Source organism: Zingiber officinale, chromosome 11B (genome assembly GCF_018446385.1).
Source record: "Zingiber officinale cultivar Zhangliang chromosome 11B, Zo_v1.1, whole genome shotgun sequence".
NCBI classification, from domain to species: domain Eukaryota; kingdom Viridiplantae; phylum Streptophyta; class Magnoliopsida; order Zingiberales; family Zingiberaceae; genus Zingiber; species Zingiber officinale.
This window is the reverse complement of record NC_056007.1, coordinates 77,398,412-77,415,312: the sequence shown is the minus strand read 5'-3', so window position 1 is coordinate 77,415,312 and position 16,901 is coordinate 77,398,412. Positions and strand designations below refer to the sequence as shown.

The window sequence follows — 16,901 nt, the reverse complement described above, 5'->3', positions numbered from 1 at the left end:
AAATCCATTTATGGTTTAAAACAGGCATCCCGTCAGTGGTACCGGAAATTTGGTCAAGTGGTTACCTCATTTGGATTTAAAGAGAACCCTGTTGATCAGTGCATATATGTCAAGTTCAGTGGGAGCAAATTTGTTATACTTGTTTTGTATGTGGACGATATATTGCTTGCGAGCAATAATAAGGGTATGCTGCATCAAACCAAGTCATTTCTATCTGGTAATTTTGAAATGAAAGATCTTGGTGAAGCATCCTTTGTTTTAGGCATACAGATATATTGTGATCGTTCAAGAGGTATTCTTGGACTTTCACAATAGGCCTATATTGAAAAGGTGCTTATAAGATATGGTATGCAGAATTGTACACCCGGTGACACACCTGTGTCAAGAGGTGACAAGTTCAGCTTGCAGCGGTGTCCACGGCTAGAACTTGAAATAAAGGAGATGGAGCAATTCCCATATGCGTCAGCAGTGGGAAGTCTCATGTATGCACAAGTTTGTACTCGACCAGATATAGCATTTATAGTGGGGATGTTAGGCAGATTTGTTAGTAACCCAGGATCGTCACATTGGAAAGCGGTAAAGAGAGTGATGCGGTATTTGTAAAGAACCAAAGGACATATGCTCACGTATCGGAGATCAGATCATTTGGAGGTGATTGGATATTCAAACTCCGATTTTGCTGGATGCTTGGATAGCAGAAAATCTACTTCGAGCTATATCTTCATGCTTGCTGGAGGGGCTATATCTTGGAGGAGCGTCAAACAGACGTTAGTAGCCACTTCTACTATGGAGGCAGAGTTAGTAGCATGCTACGAAGCATCCAATCACGGGATTTGGCTGCGGAACTTCATCACAGCATTACAGATTGTTGATGGTATTGACAGGCCACTGAGGATCTACTGTGATAACAAGGCCACAGAACTTTATGCCAAGAACAACCACAGTTTGTCGAAATCTAAACATATCGACATCAAGTTTCTAGCGGTTAAAGAAAGAGTTCAAAGTTGTCAGATCATGGTAGAGCACATCAGCACAGATTCCATGTTGGCCGATCCACTTACCAAAGGCTTGGTGCCTAAGGTGTTTCATGCGCATGTTGTGGATATGGGAGTCCTTCTTATGGAAGAAGAACTCATCTAGTGGGAGTCTGTATTTATCTTATTGCTCTATATTTGATAATAAAGACAAACATTTTGTTTTGATTATTGTACGTACTTAAAGTTCAAAACACTAATGGGAATTTATATGTTTGTTTGACACTCTGACTGTGATATCATCATTTACTACTATTGTTTAGCATTTGGTGTTTGTAAATATGATAAAGATTCTTTTTGGAATCATAAAGTTGATCATGATTTTCTATTGCAGTTTAGCATAAAGTATTTTGCAAATATGATCTAACCTCTTTTGAGGTCATCTTAGGACCAGTTGGAAATTAACATGTATTGATCACATTTCATGTAATTTCCACTCTACACATCCACATCTTGATCTATGTCATTAATGATATTGGTATTGTGATTACTGTTGGGGCTTGTTATGATCATATACAGTAGCTATGACCTCTTTAGTCCTATACCAATAAAATTAATGGACCAGATTTTTTATAGGGATATTTTATACCAATAAAGTTTGATATCAACTAAAGTTTTACTTGTATTTCACATACAACTCACATATAGCCCAAGTGGGAGATTGCTGGATAAAATTATCCCTATTTGGTGGGCTTATTTGGCAGTTGTACACGTGAATACAATCTGAATCCTTTAAAGTGATCTAACTTATGTCTAGTGGGTTTCGAGTAATTGGATGTGGATCTCATATGTGTAGAACCTATAATCCCGCATCTATTATGATCTATTTGCTGATAATAGATGTTTAGTATATATGGATTTATAGTCCCACATCTATTATCATCGATGCGTTGATAATAGATGTGCACTATGTAATGGGTTGGTCCCCAGAGGATTAGGGTAATCTTGAGACGTCTCTTCGTTCCCTATTGACGAAGAGAATCTGGCGCCGTCAACCCTAACTCCTTTGGAAGTCCAACCTTCTTCTCCTCCTTCTTCCGCAGGATTGTTGGATCGACGAGCTCTGCACGAAGAACCATGACGATTCCGCTGCATTCAGGTTTCTTGTAATTACAGTATTTATTTCCTTATGTCGTGTTCTCGATGAAACAAAGATCCATGCTCATATGTTCTTGTTTTTCCTATTCGAATTCTTACTATGATTGTCTAGAATTCATGCGGCTTAGGTTTTACGAGAACCATCAGTAGCCAAAAATGTATCACGCACAGAGGAGTACTTTGCCAAGAAGAGAGCAACAGCTCAAGCTGGTAGCAACGAGGTTGCTTCTCCTTGAGGCGCATGGCTACTTTTGCTCGTCATACAACCTTTTGTTTTTCCCCCGGCACTTTCAATGTTTGTCGCAATGTTTGTCACAGAATGGGAGTCTTGGCGCAATGGTAAAATTGTTGTCATGTGATCAAAAGGTCACGGATTTGAATCCTAGAAACAGCCTCTTGCAATAAAGTAGGGTAAGGTTGTGTATAATGAATCCTTCCCCAGGATCCTACATGGCAGGAATTTCGTGCACCGGGCTGTCCCTTTTTACTTTCAATATTTGTCACAGAAGAAATGATGATGATGATGATGATGATGATGATGATGATGTGGATTGTTCATCTAACTTTACCACACTGCTCATATTTCATCACCAGACGCTGGAGGACATGTCCTCTTCGTCTGTTTCATCGCACACATTCATGTTTTTGAGCAGAGTTGGAATTGGTGGCAAAGCAACGTCCAAGACTCCTTCGAGCTGCCTCACAACTTCTCCCATGGTCGGCCTGCTGCTCTCCAGATCCTGTATGCACCATAAGGCGACCCTACAAACTCTCGCGATCTCATCTTCGTCCGCTTCTCCCTTCAACTTAGAGTCCGCCAAGCAACCGCCGCCGGCTCCTTCGTGCAACTTGATCGCAGCGAAGAGAGGGAAGTAGAGATGGTTCCACATTTCGCACCGGTCCCTGTTTCGCCGGCCGGAAATGATCTCGAAGAGCACCATTCCGAAGCTGTAAACGTCGGCTTTGGGCGTGATGGCGGAGCCGGTGATCCACTCGGGGGCGAGGTAGCCGAAGGTCCCTCTCACGGTGGTGAGCACCCGGCTGAACTCGTGGCCGAGGAGCTTGGCCATGCCGAAGTCCGCGATCTTGGGGGTCATGTCGGCGTCGAGAAGGATGTTCTCCGGCTTGATATCGCAGTGCATGATGCATTCCCTGCAGTTCTCGTGGAGATAAGCCAGGCCGCGGGCGATCCCCACCGCGATCATGCGCCGCCTCTTCCAGCGCAGGACTCGGGAAGCGTCGGGATTGAACAGAAACGAATCCAGCGAACCTCCCACCATGTAGTCGTAGACGAGCAGCCTGTGATCGCCGTGGCAGCAGAAGCCACGGAGGCGGATGAGGTTGATGTGGTAGATCAGCCCGATGGTGGTGACCTCCATCCGGAACTGCTTCTCGCCTTGCCGAACGCTCTCCAGCCGCTTGACGGCGATCAGTTCACCGGAGTCAGGCAGCTCGCCTTTAAACACCGCTCCGAAGCTTCCCCGCCCGAGCTTCTCCGAGAAGTCCTTGGTGGCTCGTTTCAGAAACTTGTAATCAAACGAAACCAGAGGGCCTTCCACTACTTCCAAAGTTTCACTCTTCCTTCTCCGGCGACTCCAGTTCTTCCCCAAAACGACAAGAATGACGATGACAGCACCGCCCACCATCGTGATGAGAACGATCGTCCTCCACTTTTTGCCACTCTTACGATCACGCAATTCTGAAGCATCGACTCGAACGTTAACGGTATAGCCTTCGACGCTTGAGCTGGAAGACAACGATTTGAGATCGAAGAGATCGTCGTGCCACACCAAACACCGTGAAGCATAAGCGTAAGCAGTACAGGAGCAATTCTTCAAGCAAGCAGTTCGACAATTTTCTCTGCTGCTGGCAGACGACAAGCTCGTGGAATTCACCGGCAACAGCGTGTTCGATACGACGACGAATCCATCATCTTCTCCGCACCGAAGAGGAACGTTTCTGATGCATCCCTCAGTTTGATCTCCCAAATTCCAGTCCTTGGAAGACCCCGGCTGGAACCCCTGCAAGCACTGGCAGAAGGAAGAGCTGTAATTGTTGCAGCTGCCGAAAGCCCCGCACCTCCCCTCCACGTCGCAAGGATCCCTCGGCAGCATTGCGAACCGCAGCCACTCGCCGGTTCCGTTGTCCCATTTTCGGCGAACCATCTCGCCGGAGGAATCCAGCATGAAGTTGTGGATGGCGTTGGGGTCGAAGACGTAGTAGGAGAACTCGTTGACGTCCCTGTTCGACACGTTGGTGAAGTTGACGAAGTAGCCCGATCTCATCTCCGGCACGGCACTAAAGATCTCTCCGTTCCAAACGCCGGTGGTCCAGTACCTCTCCCGCCTCTCCTTCACCAGGTAGAACTGCGTGACACCGTTCGGGTCGATCTCGAAGGTGAACTTCCCCGGCGAAGGGTCCTCCAGGTTCTTCCACGACGTAAGGAACCGGTTGGCGCCGGTTAACTTGTTGTACCCAAGCTTAGCTCGGGGGAGATAAGTGTTGGTGGGGTGATCGAAGCTCTGCCACAATAATTCACCGGAAGTGCGATTATCTTCCTGCAGAACGAGGTTGCCATCGTCGAGGAGGACGGCGACCGCGGAGGCTGAAGGAAAGGTGCTCGACGAATTGGATGACCAAACCAGGCGGTCTGGGCCAGCGAGGAGGACAAGGTTGCCATGGCCATCGAGTTTGAATTGCGAGGATGAGCGATCGGAAACAGGGGCGTCTCTGTTGGCCACCCAAACCACTTGCTGTTTGGGGACCTTGTACCAGATTCCGACGTAGTAGTTCCCGGAGTGTCCCGGAGAGAAGAAGCCCAACTCAAACTTCCCGCCTTCGGAGACCATGGTTTGATCTCCGGAGAGGGATTGGCCTCGGAGGAGCCTGTCGTCAGCATGCCCAAGCAGAGCTACGCTGAGGAAGAAGGATATTAGGAAGCATGAAGCAATGGAGGCAGCCATGTTTGGTAGTTGAGCAATCACCGCGATCGCTAATCTTATAGGAAAGAAGATGAGGTTACGTGATTTTTTCTACAGTGTGTGGCGGCTGCGAGAGATCGTCGCCGAAGATTATGAGGCCGATCCACAGAGGAACGAAGAAAGTGAGATGTACCAACACCTTCTCAATTTATTGCATGGTCCAATTAAGGATACCGTTGGAAAGGGAATTGAACGAATATCAGTGAATAAGTTCACTTGTTACGAATTTATTTATATTCATTCACTAATTAGATCAATTAAATAAATAAATTTAAACGGTTCATTAAATTAAACGAAAATTTTTTTATATATAATTTATTAATATTTATAAATAATATTTATCAATAGTGTTAATAATATTATGAACGTGTTTATTCAATAATTTTTTTTTCAACATAATAAATAAATGATGCAGTGATAAGGAGGGGTCCATCCTGCGGGATAGTTGTCACGATGGAAGTCAAAGTCAAGACGGTCAACGTTCGGGGTATCATATGATCGGACGAACGATAAGTGTATTGGTCAATCGGGCAATCAAGTCCCCGATCGGGAGGAGAAGGTGTCAGATCCAACCCTACCTTTGATTTGGGGGATGCACCGAACAGCCTATGCTTAAGGAGGTGTTGGATGCCAGGAGGATATGGTATCCTGACCGAGCAGCTACCGTGCTCGACCTGACAACAGAATTCGGCAGTCGCAGCGGAGTTACGACCGAGCGGACATAGTACGGGCGCAGCGAAACTTTGGCCGAGCGACTATTCCGCTCGGCCTAGCAGCAGACCCCCTGTGTTATCTATCGACATCCTTTTGGGAGTTAGTGTCGCTGACACCAAGCATGATCAATCAGAATATCGTACGACGAAAACTTCTACTGTCAATTCAAAGATATGCTCGACTTGTTGAGATATTATGTCAGAGACACTTTACTGATAAGTTTTTTCAGGAGAAATTTTGGGAAGCATGCCCGCCTTAGAAGTGGGCACGCGCGCTACAGGAGCTCTATATAAAGGGGGTCCAAGTATCGGTGGAGGTACACGATGGACTATTGGCGCTATAGTTTCATTCTTGTTGCTCCGCCTTCTACTTCATCACCGGTAACTAACTTGAGCGTCGGAGGGCCAACGTCGGGGACCCCTTCCCTGGCTCGACACTGACGTCATTTGTTTTGCAGGGCGAAGCTGAGTCTACAAGCGGTCAGCAGAACGTCCACATCCCCATCTTTTTATCTCATCAACTTTCGGAGAGGATTATATTAGCGCCGTCTGTGGGAACTTAACCTGCATCCGAGTTGAGAAGATGGAGGACGCTGGACGACTCACCACCATGACTCTCACCAAAGAGGAGCTCGACATGCTCGTGCAAGCCCGAGCGGTGAAGATGTTCGAGCAACAGCAGCAGCAGGCACTAGTCGATCGGCAAGTGCAGCAGCTGGCGATGTCGGTAGTAGGAGGGCGAGTGAGATTAGAAGACCAACCGAAACAAGTTTCCATATGGGGGCAAAACAGAGAGTCAACAGGCACGCAGGGGGAAGCGTCGCTCTCGCTCATCCCCTTTCACCGCGCCTTGTTCCAAACCCCTTCAGAAATAGCTCAGGCGAACCAGGAACAAGGATCATCCTTGGACGACCCTCCCGTTCGGGATGTGCGAAAAGGAAAAGGTGCCCAGAAACCACGCTTCGCTTGAACGGATCAACATGCAGTTCTCTCAGGAGATCTTGTGTGACCCTCTATCCAGACACTATACCCCACTGACGATCGGGGAATACAATGGAACCACCAATCCAGATAATAATCTGGATAAGTTTGATAACACGACCACGCTGCACCAATACACAAATGAGGGGAAGTGCCGAGTCTTTCTCACTACTCTCTCTGGCTCAGTGCACTGCTGGTTCCGAAGACTGTCGGATGGATCAATACGTAACTTTAAGGACTTCTGAGTTGCATTCCAACACTATTTTGCTAGCAGCCGACACTATCAGAAGACAAGCGTCGACCTCTTTGCCCTAAAGCAGGGGTCCAAGGAAACACTCAAAGCGTACATCAGGCACTTTAACCAAGTAGTCATGGATATTCCATCGATCTCTTCCTAGATGTTGATGAACGCTTTCATCCAGGGACTCGTTGAAGGAGAGTTCTTCCGGTCGCCCATCAGAAAGTCGCCCATGGACTTCGACCACCTACACAGGAAGACCAATGAATACATAAATGTGGAAGAAGCACAGGCAACGAGGAAGAAGGAAACGCCGGCCAAGCCTGTGTCGGCGCCCGAGTGGCGATCGTCGAACAACCACTAGCGGCCCAAAGGGACAAGGGCAGAGGGAGCAAGGCCACCCCCGGAGGCCAAGACACATGTCATGCAGCATGTGGCCTCCAGTCGGTAGAAGGCGACAAGAGGCAAGGTATGGACGTCAATGTTCTGCTCTTTCCATCAGTCGATGATACACAACACATGCAACTGCTACGATCTGACACCGATCGTCAGCCGACCGACTCCAAGAGGATACCACCACCGATCTCCATCTCCTAATCCGTGACATAGGCATCAATTTACCGGGCAGCAAGAGGGTGATCGAAGGGAGCCCGAGCGACGCCATCAGCACCAGCGGAGGGATAACGTGAATACCTCCCGAGTCCCGACTGAGCAAAATAGGTCTTTTGTTCGGGAGGAAGAAAACAGAAGCAATGCAGCCCGAGGAGAAATAGGCATAATCGTCGGGGGACCGACCGGCGGTGACTCCAACATGGTCAGGAAGTCGTACGCTCGGTGATTGGAAATCCACGCCGTGGGATGCAGTAGGGAGAAGGCCGAAGGGCCCAAGATAAGCTTCGGTCCCAGAGATTTAGAGGGAGTGGAGATTCCTTACAATGACGCACTGATCATCCGAGCGATAATTGTTAATAAAACTATTTATCAAACTTTTGTTGATACAGAGAGTTCGGTGAACATCACCTTCAAGAAGGTGTTCAATCAATTGCAAATCGATCGAAATGAGCAGCTGCCTATGACCACCCCTCTCTACAATTTCACAAGCAACGAAGTACTACTACTCGGACAAGCCCGACTGACCATCTTGCTCAGGGAAGAGCCACCGAGGAGAACCAGGACCACAAACTTCATAGTGGTGGATGCACCGTCGGCCTACAATATCATATTGGGTTGACCGACCCTCAACGAATTTCTGGCGGTGGTGTCTACCTACTGCCAAAAGATAAAGTTCCCCGTGGACGACCGGATGGGCGAAGTCAAGGCGATCAGCTGGCCGCTTAGTGATGCTACGTCGAGATGGTCAAGTCCGAAGTGAGAAGCGCTTGGAAGAATCCGCGCTTGGAGGTGAATGCCGTCACCGAGAGTCCTCCTGCATTGGTATACGAAGAAAAGGAGGAGGTTCAGATCCACCCAAGCCGGACAGAGGAAACCACCTTCATCGCCGCCGATCTGGAAAGCAAGAGGAAGGCAGAGCTGGTCGTATGTCTCAGAAATAATCACGATGTGTTCGCCTGGTCAACACATGAGCTTCTCGGTATCTCCCAAAGTGTGGCTCAGCATGAGCTTCATGTCTGATCGGACGCTCGACTGGTGAAGCAAAGAAAGAGGGACTTCAGCGCGGAGTAAAATTTGATCATCCAGGCGGAGATAGAGAAGTTGTTGGAGGCTGGCCATATAAGGGAAGTCCAATTCCCGAGTTGGCTCACTAACGTTGTGTTAGTCTTCAAGCCGGGCAATAAATGGTGGGTCTGCATCGACTTCTGTGACTTGAACATGGCATGCCCAAAAGACTTCTATCTGTTACCCAGGATATACCAGATGGTGGACTCAACGGCGGGTTGCAAGCTGATTTGCATCATCAAGTGTCACTCGTCCGAGAAGACCAGGAGAAGGTCAGCTTCATTACGGCTGACAAGACGTATAACGTGATGCCGTTCAGACTGAAGAACGCCGGCGCCACATACCAGAGGCTGACGAACAAGGTGTTCCGACGGTAGATCGATCATAACATGGAGGTATACATCGACGATATATTAATAAAATCTCTCCGAGCTACTGACCTGTGCACAAACATCGAGGAGACTTGCCAGACTCTGAGGGCGTATAGGATAAAACTGAACTCGAGTAAGTGTCTGTTCGGTGCAAAGAGCGACCACTTCCTGGGTTACATCGCCACCGAGAGGAGCATCGAAGCCAATCCAAGCAAGGTTAAGGCGCTACAAGACATGTCACCGCCTCAGAGCTTGAATGAAGCTCAGCGTCAGACCGGTCGGATCACAACATTGTCCAAGTTCATATCCAAGTCATCCGATCGAAGCCTGCCATTCTTCAAAGTGCTTCGTCAAGCTACAAAATTCCAGTGGGATGCCAAGTGTGATCAGGTGTTGGAAGAGCTTAAGGAATATCTTAACTCCTTGACTGTATTAGCCAAGCCAATGTTGGTGAGCCACTCTGGATCTATCTATCGTCCAACGAACATGCGGTTGGATCGACTTTAGTTAGGCAAAACAACAGTCTGTATACTTTTTAAGTCATATATTGAAGGATGTTAAGTCTTGCTATACCGGTCTGGAAAATTTGGCTTATGCGTTAATACTCATCGCTCAGCGACTTCGTCCATATTTTCTAGCACACTTAATCATTGTGCTAACTAACAGCGTCTTGGGACAAGTCCTTCTCAACCGCGAGGCATCTGAGAGGCTAATCAAATGGACTACAAAGCTAAACGAATTCGACATATAATATCAACTCTGAATGACAATCAAGACACAGGTCTTAGCGGATTTCATCATAGAAGTCCAGAATGTCGAGCCGAAGGTAACATGAAAGATATATGTCGATGGCTCGTCTACTCAACAAGGTAACGGAATCGACATCTTGCTCATTTCACCACGGGAAGACCGGATGCAGCTTTCCATGCGGGTGGACTATCGCACCACCAATAATGAAGCTGAATATGAAGCATTGATAGTCGGCCTACAGACAACCCGACATGTGGGAGCCATTAAAGTCCTCATCCACTTGGACTCTCAATTGGCCGCTCAGTAGCTATCCAAGACATTCGAGATAAGCAATGCCCGCCTCAGGCTCTATGCGAAAACTTTCGAGAAGCTGAAGACCAACTTTCAGGAGGTCATTATACAAAAAATCCCCCGATCAGAGAACTAGGCGGCAGATGAGTTGGCAAAATTAGCTAGTTCGTTATCACCGATCATCATAGGGCAGCCGATCGAACAGGTCTCGCTCATGGCACATATTAACCGAATGGAAGGAATAACCTTCCCGAACAACTGGAGGATTGTTCTGATAGAGTTCTTGTGGTCGGGAGTTACACCTACCGATCAGGAAGAAGCTCGCTTGCTGAAGAAGAGGGATGGACGGTTCACCTTGGTCAGGGACTAGCTTTATAAGAGAGTCTTCTCGAGGCCCCTACTCAAATGCGTCGGATCAGAAGATGCCGAATACATTCTGTGGGAAGTGCACTAAGATTCCTGTGGAGACCATCTAGGCGGTTGTGCATTAGCTCGAAAGATACTCCTAGCCGGATATTTTTGGCTAACCCTCCAAGAAGATGTCGCTCGGACGGTAGCCACCTGCCCGTCCTGCTAGAAGTTTCACAACCTTCTGCATCGACCGACCAAGGAAATGAAGGAATCCAAAGTATCTTGCTCGTTCTACCAATGGGGCATGGACATCGTTGGGTCATTCCCCATGGCGACAGGTTAGCAGAGATTTCTACTTGTCGCGATAGACTACTTCTCGAAGTGGGTGAAAGTTGAGCCGCTTGCAAGAATAACCGAGCATATAGCCATTAAGTTTGTTTGACAGAATATCATATGTCAGTTTGGCATCTCATGTCGACTCGTATCAGATAATGGGAGACAATTCGCCGGTCAGAGGTTGAGGGAGTGGTGCGAGAGCTATGACATCCAACAAACCTTCACCTCGGTGACCTACCCCCAGAGCAACGGATAAGCGGAAGTCGCTAATAGGGAAATCCTCAGGGTCCTACGTGCTCGGCTTGACCACGCTGGAAGCAGATGGGTCAACGAGCTCTCCAGTGTATTATGGGACCTTCGCACGACCCCAAAGGAGGGAATCGGCGTAACTCCTTTCCACTTGGTATACGACGGCGAAACAGTCATCCTCGTAGAGGTCGGAGTAGAGTCTGATTGGGTACAGTACTACAATGAAGGAAACGGCGAACAGAGACTCATGGAGCTCTACTTAGTGGATGAAACGCGGGCGAAAGCAGCTGTTCGGCTAACGGCGTATCGACAACGGATGAAGCAGAACTATAACTGGAGGGTGATACCAAGGTCCCTCCAGGTCGGCGATCTCGTATGGAAGAAAATGAAGTCAGTCGGCGACATCGCCAAACTCGAAGTCCCATGGGCGGGACCTTTAAAGGTTGTGCAAAAGCTCTGCTCAGACACCTACTACTTGGAGGATGAGGGGGGAAGGCAGCTCAAGCGGCTGTGGAGCGTGAATCATCTTTAACCCTACAAGGCCGGATGAGAGGTGCGCAAGTGAATACATGTATTTTTGTATGTTTCCTGAACGCAAGGCAAATATGAATAAAAGCGAAGAATGTCACTCTTGAGGTGCGTCTTCTCCAACGGTCTAGCGGCGACCTTAAATCCTCGTCTTCTCCAACGATTGAGCGGCGACCTTAAACCTTCGTCTTCCCCAACGGTCGAGCAGCGACCTTAAACCCTCGTCTTCCCCAACGGTCGAGCGGCGACCTTAAACCCTCGTCTTTCTCAATGTTCGAGCGATGACCTTAAACCCTAGTCTTCGCCCAGTATTCGTCAATGGTCGAGCAACGACCTTAAAACCTCGTCTTCATCAACGGTCGAACGATGATCTTAAACCCTCGTATACACCAATGGTCGAGTGACGACCTTAAACCCTTGTCGTCATCAGTGGTCGAGCGACGACCTTAAACCCTGGTTCCGATAAGCGGTCAAGCAAGAACGATGAGCGGCCAACTATGGATACACGCTACTCAAAAAGCCCCAAGTCTTCAAGATACGGTAATCGCTTGGGATTATTTCGCTATGACTTCTCGTCGCCGATCGGAAGGCCACCAAGTCGCAATAAGAAACTCGCGATCTCGCTCTGGATTTTCTGCTTTGCACGAACAAAAGTAAGAGTCAAATCGAGAAGTCGAATGACGGCAAAGGGAAGAATGAATAAGAAAAAATCGTCGAACGGGCGATCATTCATTACCACTATGAAGGATTACAAACTCTTATATAACGATTAAAAACAAAGGGGTGAACAGAAAATCACTCGAGCAGAGATCACTCTAGATTGTTCAAGGCATCATCGGGTAGCATGATCAGAATCAACTATTGATCTTATAAAAGAGTTAACACATGAAAATTGATGGCCAAATAATCCATCTAAATGTTAATTGTCAGCGACCTTGTCATTGAAAATGTCTAAGTGGATGTAGTTTTTCTTCATAGCCTCAAATCGGCTAGGCTCGACATCTTGATAAGTTTTCAAAGCCGCTCGGGAGGCTCACAGCTCGTCCTTCGCGGTGGCCAGCTCATCATTTTTTACGGAGAGTTGGCCTCAAAGGACAGCTTCTTCGGCCGATCAACTTTTTCGTTCGGCAATTAGAAAATCTTCAGCTTCTTTGAGTTTCTTAGTGAGAGCCCGGACCTCTTTATTCTTCAAGTCCAGGTCCTCGATGGCTTAGAGTTTTTTCGCATTAGCCAATTCGAACTTGGCATCAAAAGTGCTGACTTGCTTGTTAAGTCGATCCAGCAGAGAGGTCTACTCTGCGTTCTTTCCCCGCTCGGCCTCTAGTAGCTCCGTGCTCTTCGCCAGATTGGCCCTCAACTGAGCCACCTCAGCATTCATCTGCTCCAACTGCTCCTGAGAGGTAGATGATTGGCTGCTCGATGCCTTAAGCTACTTGACCTCCTGCTCTAAAAATGTGAGCCTTTGTCACATAGTCAGGCTCTCTACCCAATATTACGAGTAACTAGGAAAATATAAGTGTCGATCGGAGATAAATTAAGAAGAATACTACACTTACTCTAGTGGACATTTGGGTGTGGCTGCCCGCGAGCGCCCCCAGAGGCATCATCGCTGCGCAGTCCCGGACGTCAGCCCATATCTATGAGAGCGACCCTTAAATAATTATTTGGTGCTTGGGGGCTCAGGATTCAGCGCTAGTCGACTCGCGCCATTCCTTAGTTGGCAGATGAAGAATCGCCGTTATGTGGTGTTAGCCGCTCGGAGCTGATTGGGTCGAGGTCGCTCGGCCGGACGGCTAAGGTCGCTCTATAGGACAACCGAGATGAGGACGCCGGATGGATGCCGGACTTTTTGACCTTCGATGGCTGTGGCGTGAAGGCCACCGACGACGCGCAAAGAGTTCCTTGCGGTAAACCGGATAATAATGGCGTCCGGTCAGACGACGTAGGAGCCGCAGTCTCTTGAACTGGAACGGGGGTTGAGGTTTCAATCTACTCGGTGGAAGGGTGTGGGCAAGTGCCAGTAGGGGTCTGCACCACCAAGGAGGCGGATCGTGATGAAGTCTTCGCCCGACGCCTCTTGCGCCTTATCAGGGGCTCTCCAGAGGAGGCTGAGTCCATCACCCTCTCAACCCGAACAACCGGAGGCCGTTCGGAGGGAGGTTGTGATTTACCAGCTGCTCCACCGCTAGGCGTCCGACTGTCTACCCCTCCACTCACCAAGGCTGGAGCCATTTCGCTCTCAGATTGCGGATCTTCTTGATAGCCGACCGGCTGCAAACTGCGGCTCTCTAACTCATCCACGATCATCGCATTGATCGCAGCATTCGCAAGCTTAGCCTTTCTGGCCAGACGCGCACGTAGCATGACTTCAGCTTCAAAAGAGGAAGAAAAATCAGTTAAAATCAAAGGAAAGAGTGAAGAAGTTGCATATCTAGGCTGGACGGAAGCCGGGTGCGAATCGGACTCAAGCGAAAAATGTAGAGGACACCCTCTAGCAGCAACTCGTGGATGTCATTTTTCTGACCGGCCAACATTGAAGCTGTATTGAGGTAGTTCGATTGGCTCTTGTACTATTTTAAGGGAGGCTGACTAACCACTTCGAGCTGTCAGTCGGTCGGGAAGTCTAGCCGCTTAGGAAGGCGCACAAAAAAGAAGTATTCCTTCCAATGCTTGTTGGAGGTCGACATTTTATTGAAGAAAACTAAGCTCACTCGGGCTTGGAAAAGAAAAGTCCCCAACTCAGACAATTTGGGATAATAAAAGTAATGAAAAATCGGAGGAGTGAGGGGAATGTCGTGTAGGCGGAATAGAACCACTATCCCGCACAGCAACCGAAAAGAGTTCGACACTAATTGATGAAGGGAGATGCGAAAGTAGTTACATATAGAAGGAAAGAAGGGGTGGATGAGAAACCATAGATCGACGATAAACTGATCCCTAAAGAAACAAAGACAACCGGGCGGCGGAGAATTTGGCCGATCGGAAGGAGAAGGAAGAACAACTTTGTATTCAGAAGGGAACTAAAAGGTGTTGGTGCAACCTTAGGTCAAGGTTGACCTGGTTGACCCGACTCGAGTTGTATTTTGATGTTTGACCTGGGAAGATTGTCGGTGCAACCTTAGGTCAAGGTTGACCTAGTTGTGTTGCATGTTGATGTTTGACACTCGTGAGAGAGTTCTATTCTTGATGTGGGACAAGAATAGGTGTTTGGGAGATTGTAGGTGCAATCTCAGGTCAAGGTTGACCTGATTCGGGAAAAGTCCGAGCAGGGAGCTTGGCACGCGGAAAGTCCAAGTATGGAGACTTGTACGCGAGTCAGCTGCGCGGAGGTATGAGGGCAAGGGTGGAAAGTCTGCCGTGGGATGAAGGTTAGCGGATGTGTGGATGTGGACAGGTGAGTGAAGCGGTGTGGGAAGGAGTCTGTCAGGAAAGTGACGGCGGTGTGGGAAGCAGTTGTGGTGAAGTCACTGAATGTTAGCCAGGGGAAAAGTCCAGTGAGTGGTGAGTGGAGAGGCGTGTGGAAATGGTGAGAGGTGAAAGGCCGTGAAGGTGAGTGAGTCGGGTGAAGCCGCAAAAAATCCGGATGGATCGTGGATGATCGGACATCCGTGTTGAGAAAGTCCAAGTAGGTCAAGGGATTGACCGGACACTTGGCGAGAAATTCTAGCAGGTCAGGGTGACCAGATGCTAGGAATGAAGTACCAACATGTCGAGGTTGACCGAATGTTGGTTTGGAAGGACTTGGTTTGGGCAAAACCAAGTCACTAAGACGTCGATATCGATGAAATCTGCTCGCGTCGTTACGATTACGTGATCTGGCTGCCTGTGGACCGATCAGGATCTTCCACCGATCGGTCGTGGCGGCGGCCGAGGTCTCGGAAGGGAAGCGAGTTGGGATCGGTGCGTGGACCGATCCGAATGTGATCGGTCCCAGACCGATCCGTCGGCATCGCACTGCGAATGTCTGTGTGCGTTCTCACATCGACGGCGTCACCGACCGATCGGCATTGATCGATCACGCGATCAGATCATCGACTGTCCGGGGGGATGAACTTCGACAACCCTGCTTAAGCTGCTGACGGGTTCGATCCGCTGTCGATCGCCGGAGTTCAGCTAGCTATACTAGTTTCTTCGCCGTCTTCTTGGCAGGTATAAAGGGGAGGGGCACGCCTCTACTTCTTCTCTTCTCTCGCGGCTATAGATGCGGTGCTTGAGCTTTGTTGAGCTCTTCTTCACAAGCTTCGCGTGAGCTTCTCGACTGGGTGTTCTAAGGAGCTGCTGCTTCAACGAATTCAGTCGGCGAGGAGGCAAGAAAACCTGTGTTTTTACATTTATTGTTCTTGTCTTCTTGTATTTCTTGTTGTATTCCTTTCTTGCTATGTGGTGAGGTTTCTCCACCCACAAAGAGTATATTGTATTAGCGGTTTAGGGACTCATCCAGACGGATTGATAGGCTTCCAGTCATTTGACACGAGCAGAGAGTAGGAGTTTCATCTCGAACCTCGTTACATCGAGTTGAGGTTTGGTTTGTTTTGTTTTCGTTTCCTTTTATTTCCGCTGCCTAACCTAATTTGTAGAAAGCGAGCAAAGATTTGGGGTTCACACTATTCACCCCCTCTCTAGCCGCATGAGAGATCCTAACAAGTGGTATCGCAGGCCGCTCATCGGATCAACACCCGTGGGAGCAAAGCTAGAGATGGATCTCTATGGAGAAGACATCACCATTCCACCCTTCTACGAATGCGGCGACTTCGCGTATTGGAAGGTAAGGATGAAGTACTTTCTTATGACTAACATAATGAATTGGTTTTGTGTACAAGAAGGTTTTACTCCTCCGGTGGATAAGGAAGGAAAACCACTTGAGAAGGAGGAGTGGACAAGAGAACAAATTCACAAATCCGAAATCAACGAAGAGGTAACGAGAATAATTGAATTTTCATTGCCTACTAACATCTTGTTTAAGATAGGTTACAACAATGCCAAGGAATTATGGGATAACTTGGCCAAGTACTATGAGGAGAGCTCCACTTCAAGCCATGAAGAGGAGCCTAGTGAGCCAAGTAGCTCACATCATGGAGGGAGCGAATTGGGAGTTGAGGGCTACTCAACATCCAAGGAAGAAGAGGAGGAGAGTTCCTCTTGTTCAAGATCGGAGCAAGAAGAAGATTCTACCTCTAGAAGGGATGAAGGAGAGAGTCATCCATCCCAAACCCTAGGTAACTCAAGCATTTTAGTTTCAAATAAATTACATATATTATGCTTTGAGTGTAGGGAGTATGGACATTACAAGAGCAAATGTCCAA

The 16,901-nt window shown here is 48.2% G+C and overlaps 1 protein-coding gene across 1 annotated transcript; it reads right to left on the bottom strand.

Annotated features, from left to right (window-relative positions):
- Nucleotides 1-2,506: 2,506 nt before the first annotated feature.
- Nucleotides 2,507-5,260, bottom strand: LOC122034495 (G-type lectin S-receptor-like serine/threonine-protein kinase At2g19130). The gene has a single exon (XM_042593774.1). The coding sequence runs from the start codon at nucleotides 5,093-5,095 to the stop codon at nucleotides 2,720-2,722; it is 2,376 nt and encodes a 791-aa protein (XP_042449708.1). The 5' UTR covers nucleotides 5,096-5,260; the 3' UTR covers nucleotides 2,507-2,719.
- Between the last annotated feature and the right edge of the window lie 11,641 nt (nucleotides 5,261-16,901).

Excerpts from the sequence above, each read along its gene's own strand:
- LOC122034495 (XM_042593774.1), bottom strand. The coding sequence starts at position 5,095 with ATGGCTGCCTCCATTGCTTCATGCTTCCTAATATCCTTCTTCCTCAGC.